Source organism: Ambystoma mexicanum, chromosome 12 (assembly GCF_040938575.1).
Source record: "Ambystoma mexicanum isolate Mex_15411 chromosome 12, UKY_AmexF1_1, whole genome shotgun sequence".
NCBI classification, from domain to species: domain Eukaryota; kingdom Metazoa; phylum Chordata; class Amphibia; order Caudata; family Ambystomatidae; genus Ambystoma; species Ambystoma mexicanum.
In genome coordinates, this window is record NC_090936.1 from 1,139,877,899 (window position 1) to 1,139,896,075 (window position 18,177).

The 18,177-nt window shown below is 42.6% G+C and overlaps 1 protein-coding gene across 5 annotated transcripts in view; it reads left to right on the plus strand.

Annotated features, from left to right (window-relative positions):
• Positions 1 to 18,177, plus strand: part of CPM (carboxypeptidase M) — a 330,252-nt gene that overhangs the window by 17,217 nt on the left and 294,858 nt on the right. For 3 of the 5 annotated variants that reach the window (XM_069629712.1, XM_069629710.1, XM_069629709.1), the window contains exon 2: positions 1,789 to 1,960. In XM_069629712.1, coding sequence (XP_069485813.1) covers positions 1,789 to 1,960 — 172 coding nt within the window. Of the gene's footprint in view, positions 1 to 1,788; positions 1,961 to 18,177 lie in introns of those variants that run through there. The other 2 variants (XM_069629711.1, XM_069629713.1) reach the window with 2 other exon arrangements.

The window sequence follows — 18,177 nt, forward strand, 5'->3', positions numbered from 1 at the left end:
GCAACGTTTTATTAGAAAGATGTTATTGATGGACTTCACCCTTAGGTAGAAGTGGGTTCCACCTGGGATTGGTGGATCTTGATATCAAGGTTAGTGAGGAGTTCCCCAAGGGGTTCTATGCAACTAGTAACATAACATGCCAAATAGTCTTGCGTAAAACATTTTGAGATATTCTCAAACTCTGTTTCACAGGGATAAAATAACTCTGATTACAAGACGCGTAAACCCAGCTGACCTCTAGGCCACATATTTCCTAATAACAATATGTGCATTACTGACCATCAATTCATGTATAAAACACCCACTATCAAAACTATTTGTTTCTGCAGTTGTTTTAATCATTTTGAACCCAGCTAAAATTGATGTTATGACACAAGCGGTTGGAATTAGGCAGAGAAGCAGATCGTTTTTCATTAAAAGCGCACTTGAAAACGAATATCTTCGTGGTAATATGATTTACACTGTGAATATGGAAACATGTTAGTATTTATTGATTCATTGAGTAGTGTTGACAAATTCTTTTGTTTATCATTGTTTTCAAGAACTTCATCAGGCCAAGTTTACTTTTAGATAAGATCTTCATTGCAAATAGTTCCACGTACTGGTTAAAAGCCTGAATGTTGCTCCATAACTATGTCTGGTTGGGGAAATAAAGTTTACAAAAAGTGAGGTTATTTACTGATGAGTGAGGTTAGGCGCTAGAGATAAAGTGTTTTTACAAGCAGAGTTCCTAATCTACAGCTTTGGGAATAAGGCAAAACATATTTAAACCCAGATTCACTATTTAAGTCATCATTAATAGTGGCTAAAAGTATCAGCCACTCAACAATCTTTTCTTGTCAGGACTCCATATTGATGCGCCAGGCAGGGATGTTGTAATCCTTTATTTTTTAGGACGAGCATGTGCTATAAATTGGAAATAATAGCCGAGCATCTATTTTGGGGAACTGGAAACAAAAAACTGGTATCCTGTTACAAAATGATGGATCCTTCAGAAAACATCCTGGTAGTTTGTTTCCACATTCAATCAGTGAGGGGTTGATGTACCCCGCTTTTCTAGTTTCCCCTGGTCACCTAAGAAAGAAGTTTAATCTGTATTTATTTATTTCAATGCGATTAGTCTATTATGAAAAATGGTTTAAAACTTTTCTTTTAGCCGTTATTACTGATCACTCAGATGCTGAATGTGGGTTTACATCGTATTTCTCTCTTATTCTCCAATATCTGTATGTTATGTGAAAAACTCGATTGGCAAGTAAGCCAAATTAGCCCCCTTATTGCATACACTTACACATAAAAAGTTCAACTCAGAGATAAATGAAAACTAACCAGAGCTCAGAGGTTTACCTGCTCTAGTTGTGAACTTTCTTTTGTGCTGATTGGACCATTTCCGCAAGGTTTCTGCTATAAGGCCGACGTGTCAATACATAGTTTGACTATGTTGCTCTATGTCCCTTGGCGACCATGTTTCCATAATGCAGACTTTCATGTAAGAAACTGACTTATAGGACTTTATGACCCAATTACAATGCTTGATAAATTAGAAGGCCAGGTCTACAAGCGTAGTATTCAGGCGATTGGAAGGCATATGGTCATATTTCAATGAGAACATGTAAACCAAACATTTCAAGGTATGACATTTTTGAAAAGCAGGGTATCCATCTGAAAGCTGCGCTATCATGTCGGGGAACGGGATTTCCCAAATGGCTAGTTAATTTTTCTTGAAGTAGCTGAACTGTATTTTCAATCATTTAAGACTAATTTGTTTTGGAAATTACTTCCTTACAGAATATGGGCTTTCTCTACCTATCCATTGGTGGGCTGCTGCTGGCACCTTTGATCTTTGGTTTGGACATGACTAGCTACCACAACACAGCAGCATTGGAAGCCTACCTGCAGGATGTGTCCAAGAACTTCCCCTCCATCACCTACCTGCACAGTATCGGCAAATCAGTTTTAGGTAAGACTGACAGTGATCCGTTGCATTACATGTCCCTTGTTGAGAGCTCTACCCTGATTTACATCTCAGGTGATTAATTGACAAGTAGGATCGTAGGGCAGGTTGACTGTCACATTGAACACAGGAGGGCATATTCATTTGATAGGAAATTGCCATATGCCACCTTTTGACATGGACATGCACATGTGACTGTCCTAACTTGTGAGTAATTGAAAATATAATTTTGTGCAGTGGTATAATTTTAAAAAGTATTGCTTTTAATCTACTTTGCAAAACATTCCAAACAAATTTGGGGCCAAATCTCAAAGAATTCAGTTAGTTGTAGTTCCCTCTGATAAAAGCACATGTTTTAAATAAAAGTGTGTAATGGATATTTGAGAGCTTGAAAACGTTGAATTTGCTGATTAAGCAGTTATACGGCCTACACAGAAGTTTATACATTCTGGAATTGATTGTTAAAAGGTTGTAAGATTAATTTATGATTTAATGTCACTTCCCTATTGATCCAAAGGATCCTTTTACCAGGAAATAAATATTTTGCAGACAATCTGCACTTCTTGGTTTTCCTACATATAATTCAAGTTCACTGAGGTTTATTGTTAAATGTTTAATAATAGGTTAAAAGAATACTACAGAAACATACAAACCTTTGGATGTGGAAAATATAATTACCCCTTTCAAACATGAATCATTTTCAGATAACCTTTTCTTTCAAAAATGAATTATATCAAACATACCACGGTTCATCTACTTTGCTTGCACCTAACGAACAGATCCTCCTCAATCCTATAAAAAAAGGTTTGATGTAATGAATAATAGCGAAATACACTTGATACATTGATTTGAGTCCCCATTCACCAAAAATGAATGGGCTTTCTGTGATGAAAACATGTTTTTCGAAAGACACATTTGCCTAGTTTTGCTTTACTGTTCAATGCTCATCAGGGGCAAGCTGATAAAAAAGATGCCCAGTTTCCAAGGCATGGCCACCAAGCGACACCATTGATCTTTCCCAGGAACTTTCCTACAACCTCATATAAAATGAGGGTAAACTCAAACGAGTGTCCATTAAGAGCTTTGCTAGAAACGGATTTGTTAACTCCAAGATGTACCATTTGGTTCCCAGCCACCTGCTAAATAGGGCAAATTGATTCTGATTTTTTTGTTTTGTTGCATCATTCACATCTTTATGGCAGCACCAAGAAATGAGACTTCGTTTCCATTGCTAGTTAGAACCCTCATGTCATTCATCTGGTCCTCTGGTTTATCGCACAGTAAAGACGAAATAGCTGCATGCTTAAAAGAAAAAACCATCTCAAAATGGCAGGCACGACTTTAGCACTAATTAAAGCAAAGCCTAATCTGAATTTTTAGAATTTAATGGATGGCGAATCTATGAGCATTAGGAGCCTTTTACCAACTTGCAAACAGATGCTTCTGGACAGCTCCATAGCTTTGCAGCGTTTAACAAGATAACTCTTAACTGATTTTGTCTGCCACATATTCACTAGTAGAGCCTCAGAGAAAGCACCAACGTTCCTATGGAACGTCCGCCTGAGTAGTGGCAGCAGATCAACTTTGCTTTTAACAGACTTTTGCTGAGTTAACCAGGTCAGAGGCCGGTTAAACAGCAGCCTAAATAACAGAAATTGTCAACTGTCCCAAGTTTGACATTGCCCACTCTCCCACCAAAGTGGCAAGATCGATTTGTTTATTTGTAAAGCACCAACAAACCCATAGGCATCAGGGCGCATCACATTGAACAGTGAGATGGCACCGGGCCACCAAGACAAACTAGACGGGACACACATAGAACATTAAAGGAAGTGTCAGAGATCAATAGTAAGATCCAGGAAGCCAGGAGACATAAACAATGTCCCAGTGCCATTATTTTATGTTGAATGCTTACTAATTAGTCATCTTTGATTTGACTACAATCTAGCAAAGTATCAAGTGATCGCTGTAGTCAAATTGTTGGTTTGTTTTCTTTTTTCTAAAGCCCAACTTACACCACAAGTGGTTTCTTGTTTCGTAAGTGTAACAAAGGTTTCGCCAGCATAAGTTAGAAACGCTGCATGCCAAAGACCTAGCTTGGGAGACTAAGGGCCTGATTTATAAACCACCTTTCAGTGGAATTGCACCATTGTAAAACGATTTTGTAAATCAGGCCCAAAGTATTTACTTTTTGGCTGGTTCATCTGGTTTCTGGTGATGGTTCTTTGCCAGAGGTCTCGCCTGCTGGAAGGTTTTTGCCCATTCCAAGTTTCTTTTTTTGTGACAATGAAGAGGTTGAGGTACCCAGTGAGTTCATTGCAGAATACTCACTGTACACGTTTTTCAGTGCATAACATTCATCTCAAAGTATGTCACCTACAATATATAATTAAAAAACATGTAGATAGTGAGTTTGAGACAAGGGATAAGGATACAGAGTTTTTGAGGGTGGGGGGATTGCAGAATAGTCTTTCAATTTCTTCAAGGAGGGGAGGGGGGCTAACGGGATGCTGCGGGTGGATTCCACTGCAAAATTGTCGATGCTCTGAATTGAACATTGTTGAAAATTAAAACATTGAATATTCTGCAATGAACAAATCAGCAGTAAACACACATATTACCAAAACAGCATACCGTTTGAAAAATCTATTAGATGAGTCCTAATGCTTGCATACAGGGGTGAATGTCATTGGCCAAGCATGGCTGCGTGGCAATGCAACCGACTACTTCACTGCACGTGGCATGTTTTGGAGCATCAGCCATAGAGCAAGCATACTTGGCAATACAATACTTCACATCTTCCAACTGTCCCATGTCCTGGCATCCACGCCAAACCAGTCCTGTTTAATGACACGTTGCATGCCAAAACTTGTACACTCGTAGTCAAAATGGGCACAACCGTGCTACAAGACTCAGAATCGAAAGTGATGATGGCTAAAAAAAAGCCATCAGTGGCTAAAGGAGACCTGGGTCCAGTTTGCAGCTATGATGATCCGTGGTGCATTGCTAATAACTCGAGTTATTCCATATCAGATGTGAGCACCTTCCCCAGACTTGCTCGTTCTATGCTTTTTAGTACTTGTAGTTCATAAGTCCAGGGCATCAAGTACCAGGGGGGACAGAAGAGCTGTAAACATCCTCATCACATCTGACAAATGTAGAGTTATGCGCTCTGCTTCATGTGGCACTTTGCCAGATGCATATGTTGATGTCTCTTGGCTATTGGTGTGCTAAAAACGTGTCTTAAAACGATCAATAATCAATATTAGTACTGGAATCGAACTTCACAATTGTGAAAGCTAGTTATGGTCCTGGCCTTCTGGGCATAATTCTCCTGGGTGGCCGTGAATCCTTATGGCTCTCGTTGATTTCTAAAGCTATGCCAGGTGCCTGGAGCTCTGCCGATCCCTTCCGCCTGCTTCCCTGATTCCATCATGTTTCTGTTTGTCACCCCTTCTACTGCTCTCCTGGCTTCTGTCCCTGCTTACGCCAGCCCATCTCTGTGCCTCCGGCCAAGGGCACCTTTGGGAAATTGAAAGACTATTCGGCAAAGCCCACCAAGTGTCTGTTGCTCGGCGGCCATGTCTCAATAGTTTTTCTTCTTTTTCGGTTCTGTATAGCATCCGGCAGTGCAGCTAAAGGCTAATTGCCCAATCATTTACCAGTAATCCTCATTACTCCTGAGTCCGGATCTTTCTCATCACAGTCCTTCTAATTTAAGGAAGGGTTGTGACGAGGAAGCTGTTTGAAGCGGTATTGGCCCGATTACTTACCAGTAATCTTCATTACTCCTAGTCCCGATCTTACACGTCACAGTACTTATTTTTCAGACCCACTGGTCATTCTGGGGTGCAATGTGCTCTTTGCCCTACTTACGTGCCCTCGCCTAACTCAGGTCAATACGGCTTCATGGCTCATAACATACCTTGTTTCCGCAAGTGTTCACCTCCAAGTGTATATATGCAGTAAAACCTCCCAGGTGGGAAAGGGTTACTTCTTGAACCTGGCGGTCTGTCATATACAGATAATGCCTTCAGCCAGCTTAAGTGGCATGACCTTAGGGGTAATGGGTGAAATGTCCGTTCAAGGTGCTGTCTTTTTACCAGGCGGATCTGACGCATGACTGACTTAACCCAGCAAACCTAGAAATGCCCCAATTCCCAGAAGGGGCTATCATGTTGTGACAGGCTTTAAATTACTTTAATATTGGTCCTAAAAATACACGTATTTAGCATCCCTGCCCTGTGTAGCTACACTGCTCGACTGAGTAAACCGATTGGACAGGTTTCCCAAGAATGCGAGTCGGTGAGTCGGTGAGTCAGTCAGGGAGCTCACTTGACATATTGGCTGTGGTGCTGAATCCACAGGCGCATGTTTGAATCCTGCCAGGGTCGACTAAGCGTTTCATCTTTCCGAGTATGGCAAATTATGCACCTATGCGCTGGGGAAAGAATTTACAGTGTTACCAAATGACAACAAGCATTGGCAATGCCAACAGTGTTGGCTTTTGTGTAAGCATGGGAAATGCATTTGCCAGGCACTGCCGTAGTGGTATTAACTGGCCCTCAGTGATAGCAGCTGCAAAATGGTGCAAGTACCTGGGCATTTAACAGAAGTTCCTGGCAAATGCCTAATAAGTATACACAAGACAAAATGGTTGGCTTTGCCAATGCTTATTTTTAACCGGACTTTAGTGAAGGACACGCATAGTGCTTATACATCGAATGGCTGAAAAGAAAGAACAAATCTGGCTGAACTGTAAAGACACACCCTCCCATCAAAGTGCCAAAGTGGCACTGGCAATCTATAAACAGGGAATTATTTCAGCAACATATCAGTTCCTTCAAGAGCAGATTGACTCCTCTAAGAATAGGTTGAAGGAACTATTTGCTTTGATTAGGAGCCTTACATCAGCAGCATGTGCATCATCTGGGCTGCCCTTTTCTTATGCTTTGGTAAATAAATGTAATGAGTTTTTTAACAATAAGATGAATCTTATTTGTACACGACTGGACTCTGAAAGTAACACCACTATGACTTCTAATCAAACCCAAGACCCTCAAAGGAGGGTTATTTCTCAAGTCTCTTTTTCCTGTTCCCCGGTCAATCCTGAGGTGATTGAAGATCTGATTTCTCAACTTTAACCTACAAATCATGATTGCGATCCAATTCCAGCATATCTGGCGGTGAAACATGCTTTTTATCTTAGTAGCTCTATCTCAGAATTTGTGAATGTATCTTTAGTGCAGGGATTTGTACCCCAAGATCTAAAGAAATCTGTTCTTACACCTCTGTTAAAAAAATACTTTGAACCACCAGGATTTAGGGAACTAGCGTCCAATTGCACGTCTACCATGGACCGCAAAGGTTTTGGAAAAGATTGTCACCACGCAGCTGCAGAGCCATTTAGAGGAAAATTCCATTCTTGGTACCTTTCAGTCTGGTTTCAGGCCCGGTCATGGGACTGAAACGGCACTATTGGCTGTGTGGGATGACATCTTGAGGGCAGCTGATGAAGGGGATTTGAGTATCTTGATTATGCTGGATTTGTCGGCAGCCTTTGTAGATTTTGATCTATTATTCACCAGACATTTTGAAGTCGCGCAGGTGTCAGAGGCTGCCCTGAAATGGCTCTCCACCTTCCAAAAGAATTGGACTCAAGTAGTCAAGCTGAGAGGTTACTACTCCGAAGCGCTCCCAGTGTTATGTGGATCTCCACAGGGATCATCACTGTCACCGATATTGTTTAATATCTATCTTAGGACAGTGATGGACATCTTTTCCAGGTTTAACTTGAAGTACCATTCATATGCAGATGATATGCAAATATGTGTCAGATTAAAATCTGAAAAAAAAACAGAGTGGTCCTGGGAGTCCCGGTTACGAGAGCCTTATCCAGGAGAAATATCCAAAACATATCAGTCTTTGTCCTGCCCTGGGGCAGTCCAGCACCGAATTGCTAGGCAATTCTCCTCTGAACAAGAGTACCAACAGCAACCCCAGACACATGTTTTGGTCTCGTTAGACCTCATCAGTAGGGTGGAGCTGTTCCTCTCTAAGAATAGTGAGCAAGGGGTCCACGTCTGGATTCCTCTAGTAACTTTGAGTGAGACCCAAAGTTACTTAAAATATGCAAAAAACCGGGGGGGGGGGGGGTGGGAGTCCTGGGATTCCCTCTGTCGGACATTAGTCCTGGTTACGAGAGCCTTACCCAGAGTCTTTAGCTCACTATCTTTCACAGAGGAGAAATATCCAAAACAAATTAGTTTTTGTCCTGCCCTGGGGCAGTCCAGCACCGAAATGCTAGACAATATCCCCTGAACAAGAGTACCAACAGCAACCCCAGATTGCACCAGAAGCAACAGAGTGTGTCTTGGCTAGCTAAATCTGTCTATTTTCAACTTAGACTCCTGAACCCTATCTTGCCTCTTGTTTCTGAATCAGACCATGCCATGATTGTAGGTACTATGGTCAACGCAAGATTGGACTACCTTGGCACACTGCTACTTGGAGCCCCGGATTGTCAACTGCAACGACTTCAGGTAGCCCAGAACGCTGCCGTCAGATTAGTGTACCATCTACCAAAAAGTCTCCATCTTCAGATACCGCCAAAAACTACACTGGCTGCCAGTTCGGCAAAGAACTGAATTCTGACTGCTATGCTTGTTTTTAGGTGTATTCAAGGAACCGCACCCAGGTACCCGATTTAAAAATTAAGGCCAATGCCAGTGTGCACCTTGCGCTCCTCTGGGAAAAACCTCCCGGCTGTCCCTTCATCTAAATGCCTCTCCTGGGGAGGTCAATGTTTTTCCATCAGGGACCCTCAACTTTGGAATGCACGCCCAGCAGAATTGCGGAATTTTTTGGCAAAAATTGAAAACACATTTGTTTTGGTCATTAATAGGCTCTGTGACTGTGACCCGATGTGAGCAAAGGATTTTAACATCTGCGCCTAGATGCAGTCTACTACTTGGTTCCGGAAGGATGTGCACGTTATAAATCCCTAATCTAATCTGAAGGCAGACGCGGTTAAGGCATTTCTATTACACCAGTAGCACATTTACAGCTCCAATTAAGTGATTAAATCTTAGAAGACTTCTTTGATAAAACACCGGGGGACACTTTGAGTGCAAAGTTTGATGGTAAGCAATCTCAAAGAGTTCCCAGGAGTATGTGTTTTGGGCAGGAGGTTGGTGGGATTGGCCATATGGATTAGCATGGCCATGGGCAGTCAAGGGTTGGATAAATAAGAAAATAACACCTGCAAGCTCTGTGTCCCTCCTCATATGCCATTTCTCCTGTACTATAATGCAATAGTTTCGGCATATAGTGGTGCCAAAACTAAAAGCTGCTGTAGAGCACACTAAATGAAAAGTGATTCTATGGTGCACTCTTCAGGTGGTCTGTCTCTAGGGGAACTGACAAATAAATCAGTTGTTTGGAAAAATTGCTTTTTTTCCCTCTATTTGGGCCTCTTGTCTTGGCGTCCTGGACTGTGGAGCGTACTTTCTGCCAATTCCAGGGCCTCATTCCAAGTTTGTCAGTATGTCGGCACCCAACTGTATTATCGTTACTGCCACTTGGTCTGGCGGTATTACCGCTGGATTACAAGTGGCGGAGTGAATCCCCATTTTATTTTTAGCCATAACCTGCACTGCCCAACTCGTAATGAGGCCCAATATTGAGAAATCTGCATTCACACTGTTCAGATGCACACGTGGAGGTTTTGCCAAAAAGTGCCACATTTAGTGGAAGTTAACACATTTGCGCAGGACTTATTTGATCTATTGTAAGTAAATGACCCTCCTCACCCATTTTCCAGACATGACCTGTAAACAACCCATGGGCTTCCCCTTCAGCCCAGATTGAAAGAGAACTCAAGTTGTCTCATGCCAAGCGTGAGTATTTCTTCCATTTCTTGTGTTTTTCTTTTCATTTTTACCGCTTTTAATGCTGCATTTACAATGGGAAGGACAAAGCTTTAAGCTCCATGCTGCTTAAAAAGGGACTGGATGAGTTCCTCCTACTTGCGATGAGACAGCATGAGATTGCAACCTGTGTTTACCAGCCAACATGAAATACACCTTCCTCCTGCTAGAATTCTCAGATGCTGTGGTCAAGTGAGTGAGTACACATTGAGTTAATTGCTTAGCGGGGCTAACCTCTACTGAAGCCCCCAAAACATTGGAATACACCACATCTTATCACAAATTGTTCCCTTAAATAACTTTGACATACACCACTTCTTGATAGGAAAAAACATGATCACTTTGTAATTGTAATTGGTTATTTATAACACGCTTAATACCCAGAGGTTTCTGAGCGTGGACCCAGTGATCGAACTTGTGTTGACCCTGAGCTATCCTCCCCAGACTTTATTGGAGTCATCTTAAGGGGCGGTTCTAGCCCTGCTCAGGCCACAAGTATGACTGGCCTACAAATACTTTTCAGGGTGGCCCTGCCATTTCCATGTTTACTTGGCTCATTTTAAAACCGGTGAGCACTCCTCATTCCGGTTTTCGTTCTTGCTTGAACAGCTCCCCCTGGCGTCTGACTGCCAGTTCAGTCACTCTCATAACAGTTCATTTTAAAACCGGTGAGCGTCCTCAATTCGGTTTCCGTTCTTGTGAGAACGGCCCGCCCTGGTATCCAACTGCCAGTTCAGTCGCTCTCATATCCTTTTAATCGAGCGAACCAGCCCACTGCATTGAGTTGTTGAGGAGTCCCAACTGTCCCTAGTGCCCTTCATCCCATCCTGGCTCATGTAGCCAGCGGGTATAGCTTGTGGCAGGACCGGGGCTTACCTCCTTCTCTAGGCCGCCCTTGTAACTTCGCCTGTGACAGAAAAACATATTAGAAAAATTGCCAAAAATAACCTAAATATCAAGAGGACTTGTAGTTGAAAAGTGCAACACATTTCCGTTAAAGACAAAATCATGCACCTGAGCTGGGAGGCTGGGTGACTTGGTGCCGGGACTGCAAAGAGGATGAGCTACTGCAGCCCAGAGCCATTTTATGTTCCAGCCGGACCCTGGGGTGAAAGGCCACCCCCAACCTCCAGGAGGGGGGAAGCAGACACATGGGGCCAGAGGGGTGGCCCACTATGCTGTCTGCCTCTCTTGTGCCCCCTCCGTGGGCTGGAGTATCTGCTCAGTCTCAGCAGCATGCCTTTCTTGCATTGTTTCTCCTGCTTCATCCAGTGTTGACGTTTGGCTTGGGCATCAGAACTTTTATGTTCAGTGAGGTCTTGTGCCCCCTTGCCTTTGCCCCACCACACTCCGCCCCCATTGGTCAATGACAACTCATCACTGTCACTGGATACTCCATGAAGAAGTAAAGCGAAGTCCGGTAACCAGACCGAGAGTTTATTTGATCCCTCTTAAAAGGTATCAGTTTATTTCACAGCTTGATGTAGGCGGCTACTGGCCAAACTGAATATGCAGAAAGCCTTGGGCCTATAAAAATGTTTCCCAGAAATTCTACACTCCTTTCATTTCGATTATTTTACTAAATACAAATGATATTCGATGATTGGTTTGATTACTTTACTAAACACTAAATACTAGTGCTCCACGTATCCGCCAAAGCTATTAAATTGGAGTACAGCTCGGACTGAGATGGGATATGAAGGAGGGACACACCAGTTTATAGGTGTTGTTTGGTTATTTAGCCACCCATTTACTGACTAAGCCCATCCCCACCCCATTCCTACCCTTCCCCGCGCAAAACACATCTTCTTGGGATGTCTTTGAGCTAGCTATATTAGGCAGCAACAGCAAATCAAATGTTCTGCTTGAAGTGCCTGACAAGTGTTTTCAAAGCCCCAAACACACTACTAGTGTAATAAACATTTCTTTGCCAATTGTGCCTTTAGCCACTTGATTTATAAACACAATGCGTGTCCTTCACTGAAGTCTTGTTAAAACAAGCATTGGCAAAGATAACAGTTTTGCCTTATGCATACAGAAAAGCCCAAACTGTTGTGAATTGCCAATGTTTGTCTCTGTTTAATATGTGGTTTGGCTTTTTGGTATGCAAGCATTAATGTGCAACAATGGTCTGCACCGTGTCCTTTTGTTTTACAAGTTATAGTGCATTCCACCTTTTGTGAGAAACCAGAAAGTGTCTCACCCGCTAGTCCCCGGGGGTCTCTCTCTTAGGTGGCCAGGGCATGAACATCGCATGGGATCCAGACCCTGGGGGTGGACCAGTGCAGGAGGATGACCTGGGTGAGGGGTTTTCGGGGAGTGGAACACCTGATGGAGAGACGCAGTATCCCCCTCCCTGTAACACATTCACCCCATCCTGCCTAGTAGGATATTTAGGAACTCTATCGCCACCACCCCTTTCGCTTCACGAACATTTTCACATGGACAGCCCACTCTGGGAGAAAACAAACTCACACCCGAGTATTGTACCTGACATGTCCTGCTACTATGGTCAGTCAAGGTCAGCCAATAACTGGTAATCACTCATACCTGACTTCAACTAAACTTCCCCACACGGATAAAAGGAGGAGCAGGAGAGTGCACTCTGAGCGAGGCAAAGCACACGAAGGAACAGTGGTTTCTTTGGCAGCTGAATCAGGGAACAAAGACGGCAAACCAAGAAGGGTGCATAAGGAGGGAGATATCCTTGACCTTTCTGACCGAGAAACTGTTGCTTTCCAGAACCCTTCAAATTACACAGAAAAAGGCCAGGAAACCAGACTAAAGAATCATGTTTTGTGTGTCAGAGATATCCGGGGCCCTCCTCCACGGCTGACCAAGTCGGGGAAGAACAGCAGCCGCTGTGGTACCGTCCTTGGCTCTAAGATCAAAGCTGCACCAGAGAGATCAACACAGCCGGTGAGTTGGGGTGACCGATGCAAGACGTGTTGAAGTCAAGGTTGCAAGTGGCAACTTTGTATAAAGAGTGCAAGAACAAAGATTGATAATGCGTGTGATGAAAGATGCGAGGAAAGCTTTATTGCTGATGGATGTTTGAACATTTACGGAGAAAGATGCAATACCAGTGACAGAGTTGTCTGGCACCACGTGGGTGCTCAATCGAAGGAAGGTCTCTGTAAAGGTATCCCGCCAAAAAGTGGCAGAAACGAAAGTAGAGGATTGATAAGAACACTGTGTGAAGTGAATCAAAGTGGTCCTGCAACGGTTCAAGCAAAACTCATCGCACATTCGAAAGTCTTTGATTTTTGATATCAAGAGGAAAACGTAGAACGTGAGATTACATGGTCCGAGCCAGAACGAGGGAGACGAAATGCGAATATTGTGCTAAAGGGATCCGAACCAGAACGAGGGAGATTTGTGGTGTGAGCTTGAACAAGGGAGACAAATTGTAAACACTGTGGTAAAAAGGGTTCCAAGCCTGAAGGAGGGAGACTCATGATGAACACTGGAAGTGAGAACTTGTGCATGTGAAAATCCTGATAAAAAAGGAACTTTGGTTGTAACAGGCCCTCTGCAGTAAGAGACTCCTATTGGAAAAGGAGGCTTTGGCAGAAGGCCCCAATACCTATGCTTTGAACTGAATCCTTGTGGCAGAGTAGTCGGAGTGTATTCGAAGCTCGAACGTGCCGCCTTGCCTCGTGCTGGAAATGTGGGGAAGGGAAGCCAACTGATGCGAAAGTATACAAAGAAACAATCATGGAAGCCAAGCGGACCTATTATAATGATCAAATTGATTCAGCTAATAATGACACCAAGGAACTTTTTCGCCTCTTCAGGTCTTGGGAGAAACCGGAAGTTTTAAATCATTCTATTCCACCTACTAAAGAAGACTGTGTTAGAACACAGAAAGCTTTCTCTGACAAATTGACATGCGCTCAAGACAAAATTAGGAGACAACTACAAAACCAAACCTTAGACATATATTCCTCTGTAGTAAAGAAGGTACAACCTAATCATATGATTAATCATACAGAATTAAAAAAGGAGGAGCTTCAATCAACTCATACTGGTTTTAAATTTCCAGAAATTACAGTCACTGAGGTTGAAGATACCATGAGAGCCATGAACCCAACTAGTTGTCCAGGGGACCTCATTCCGTCAAAAATTATCTTAGACCATCAGAGCATTTTTGCACCATTTTTGTGCAGATTTGTAAATGCCTCTTTCAGGCACAGCACTGTTCCACAAGCCATCAAAACAGTGGCAGTCACCCCCCTTCTAAAAAAAGCCGGCCTAGACCCTAAAGATGCCACCAACTATCGACCCATTATTAACACCCTTTTTTTCTTGAAATGGGTGGATAAGGTCGCCACAACACAACTTCAATCTCACATTGAAAATACTAGCAGGCTGCATGAGAGACAATCGGGTTTTCGCCGCTTCCATGGCACCGAGAGTGCTTTGGTTGATCTTCAGACTTGCATGCTGTCTTTAGTTGAGAGATGTAGACTGGGCTTGTTAATATTAGATCTCAGTGCAGCCTTTGATCTTTTGGATCACAAGATCTTACTACACAGACTGCTTGACACAGGTGGCTTGGCCACTGAGACCGTAAACGGGGTCAGATCCTTTTTGGAGAGCAGAAGGTCCAGGGTACATTGGGGAGAGGCTTTCTCGGAAATAGAGACTATCCTATGTGGCGTCCCGCAGGGAGCCTGCTTGTCGCCTCTCCTTTTTAATATCTACATCATCCCTCTCTGTAGAGAACTGGAGAAGCTGGGCTATTTCTTCACAAACTGTGCCGACGATTTCCAGCTGTCAATGGAATTATCAGGAGACCATCAAGTAGACCAACTTAAACTTAATGAAGTATACAGAGTGATAAAAGACTGGATGACCACAAACTGGCTATGCCTAAATGCAGGAAAGACGGAACTCATGATTTATGGGTCCAAGAAATCGAGGGAGGCTTTAGCCCCGGCCTTCTCTGGTTTCTTGGTTGACGATAGCCTCATCAAAGTAGTTGACAAGGTGAAGACACTAGGTGCGTACATGGAGGCTTCCCTGGATGCAGGCGCACACGTAGATGCCATTGAAAAAAAACACTCAATATCATCTGCGAGTATTGAGGCAGGTCGCCCCTCTAATCTCAAAAAACAATCGAGCCAAGTTAGTCAGAGCCGTGATCTTACCACGCTTAGACTACTGTAATGCTCTATTGGGGGGAGCAAGTAGAGAAGACGTTCTTAGACTACAGAAAATTCAAAATGCCTCTGTGCGTATAATCTATAGCATGAAAAGGTATGAACCCACCTCCGATGCCAGAAGGGAGCTACACTGGCTTCCGATATCAGCCAGGATTTCCTTTAAAACGTTAACACTCTGTCACAAATGCATCTATGGGACAGCCCCAAACTACTTAAAGGACAAAATTTCGGTTTACCAACCTGCAAGAAACCTTCGCTCCACATCCACTCTATGTCTGCAGGTGGCTAGGACAAAGAGAGCCCGTGGTAATGGACGTTCCTTCCCGGTGCTCGTGGCTAAGGCTTGGAACAACCTACCACTGTTGCTCAGAGCTGAAAGAAACAATCTGGCGTTTCGGAAGCTCCTAAAAACAGAACTGTTCATTTAATTCTATCTTCGATTATCCTCACTGACCTTTTTTTTCTGCTTGTGAAGGAGCGCTTGGATGCCTTAGGGTTTTAGCGCTATAGAAATGTTTTAACATAACATAACATAACAACTATTCTGACATATTATTTCTTGAACACTTTTCTTTTTGCATACACTATTGTCCCACACCAATTTGTATTTAGGAGTAAGGATTGGCAATAGGTTTATTAGTATAAGCCCTTTTATTTTGACAGAGCCTCAACTAGGACTGCGTTATTATTATTTGAAGGTCGTAGCTTGCTCCTATCCTTAGATTTAGGTTCAAATAGGCATTCATCCAACCCACTGAAGTTCAATAAACAACTTTGAACTTGTGATCACTTGTGTCTGTCTTCACTGTTTGATACCATGCCTTACACTCCTTACAAGTGGACCAGTTCACATTGTGTTTTTGGTTCCATGGGTGGGCACACCACATACTGAGCGGCTGAGAGAGGATAGGCATATCTTATTTTAGTAATGATACACAGAGAACTCTTTATTCAACAGCCACCCCATCTGGGGGGGGGGAGAGAGAAAGAGAGAGAGAGAGAATTTGATTTGTTACCAGATACCACTCGATAGCTTCAAAGTTCAAAAGATTCTCAAGAAGCACTGTTCCTTACTTCTTATGGACGATGATATTAAATCCCATCTCACACCAAACCATTCATTGTCTTTCCGCAGGACATCCACCTTACGGTCACTGCTCAGTACCTAATTTTTGTCACATACTCCAAACCCACATTCAGATTGGCTTACTACGTCGAGATGTGTAGTATTCTTTAAATGTGGCACATGTTCAATGTGTACTTTTGCTATGAATGACAGACAACTACTTTAAAAATTGGTGTATTTGCTATTTGAGAACATATCAATTGTTGCACTAAGCACATCATATAGGCCATTGTTTGTTGCACTAAGCACATCATATATGCCATTGTTTGTGTTTACGAAAAATATTGACATCAGAAGTACCTTTAGGGAACTTAGAATCAGAATTTGAGAACATCTGAGCATGCTAGAGTCGCAAAATCCTAGATATCCATTAGCAACTCATTGGCAACGAGAGCATCACATAAGCAACAAGAAGAACATCTGGTTCATTGGGTTTCAAACAGTCTTGTGTGGCATTAGAGGCGGAAATAGTGTACTTGAGCTCAGGCAACGAGAAGATAAATTGATTGCCATTTCAGATGTGTCTCCAAAGGATTGAACTCAGAACATGAACTTAATGTATTTCTTTGATGACGATGTAAATGTAATTGATGGAAGAGGGTGAGAATGTCAGGGCATTATTTTACTTTTCCGGAATGTGAGCAATTCTATTTCCCTGTATGTTGAATGCTGCCCTAGTTGGGTTTACTCAGTGTATACAATTAAATGGCCATTTGAAAATACCACTTTTGCTAATGGGCTTTTTAACCTCATGATATCACTGCAGACCCTTAATTAAGTGCAAGGCTATTATTGAAGTCTATGTAAAAAAGACGAGTATACTCGTCCTTGGCACTTAAAAGGTTAATTTATTACTATTTTAGGATTGTTGCCAACATTGAATGACTACTGACTACTAACAGGGCCCATGTTGTAGTCCTTTTTACTCCATGAACACATTTAGATGTCCTTCTCAAAATTTCACGTCTGCCGATGCGCCATTACACTGTATGTCAGACGTTCATATGGTATCCTCTTAGTGTTGTCACTACCATTAGATGTCGATTATGATCACCTTCGTGCTACATCTTGAGTCTATTAGTAAACTATTGCCTGGTCATGTATCTACCACCATTTTAGGTGCTTTATAATAAACCCATCCTATATTCCTTCATTCTTAGCACATTGAGTCTCGGGAGGATAGCTCAGGGGCAATGTGCTCGTCTTGGAAGCAAGACGACATAGAGCAACACAGGTTTGATCCCCGGGTCCGTGCTTAGAAACATCTGGGTATTAAGCGAGTTATAAATAACCTATCATCATTATAGCATTGCCACTGTCCTTATATTTAATTCAGCCATAATCATGGCCCTTCCATCCACATGACACACATTGTATTTCAGATGAGCTTTTAATATTGTTAATTTTTCCTGTAATTGATTTAGACAAAGACTTCATCCTAGTGCTTACACAGTCTCCAAAAAGGCTGTGTCTATAACCATACACAGCCCGTGTTTCCCGGGTCCCTTATCTAATGCGCCCCATGGCTGACTCACTTATTATTCACAGCAACATGTTGTGTATGTGTTGAATATGATTTTCATATCGTTTATACATCTTCCTGACCTGCGTCAACCCCAGAAATGTGTGTTTTGACTAGGTAACTATTTTACCTTGTGCCTAGGTGAAGATGAATCTCTTTCTCCCGTCACCTAAGGTTTTACTCTTTCTGTGGGTGATCTTTTTATGTCTCTCCATAGTGTTTGGTTGAAGTTATGGTTTCCTACAACTTTTGGGCTTAAGCTTGGTTGCCCCTTTGGGCTTCCCTGTTAATTTCTCTTTAAAAGTACTTTGGTGAACTACTGTTCTCAAAGGGTAAATAAAGAGGGACTTTCATCCCCCTTTACATTTTATATATTGAGCCAGCACGCCCCACCTTATCTGGATTGCTGGGGGGTTACAATGTATCCCCTTGCTTACTTACCAGTAGCATTTTTGTTACAATTGCAGGTTTACTTGAAT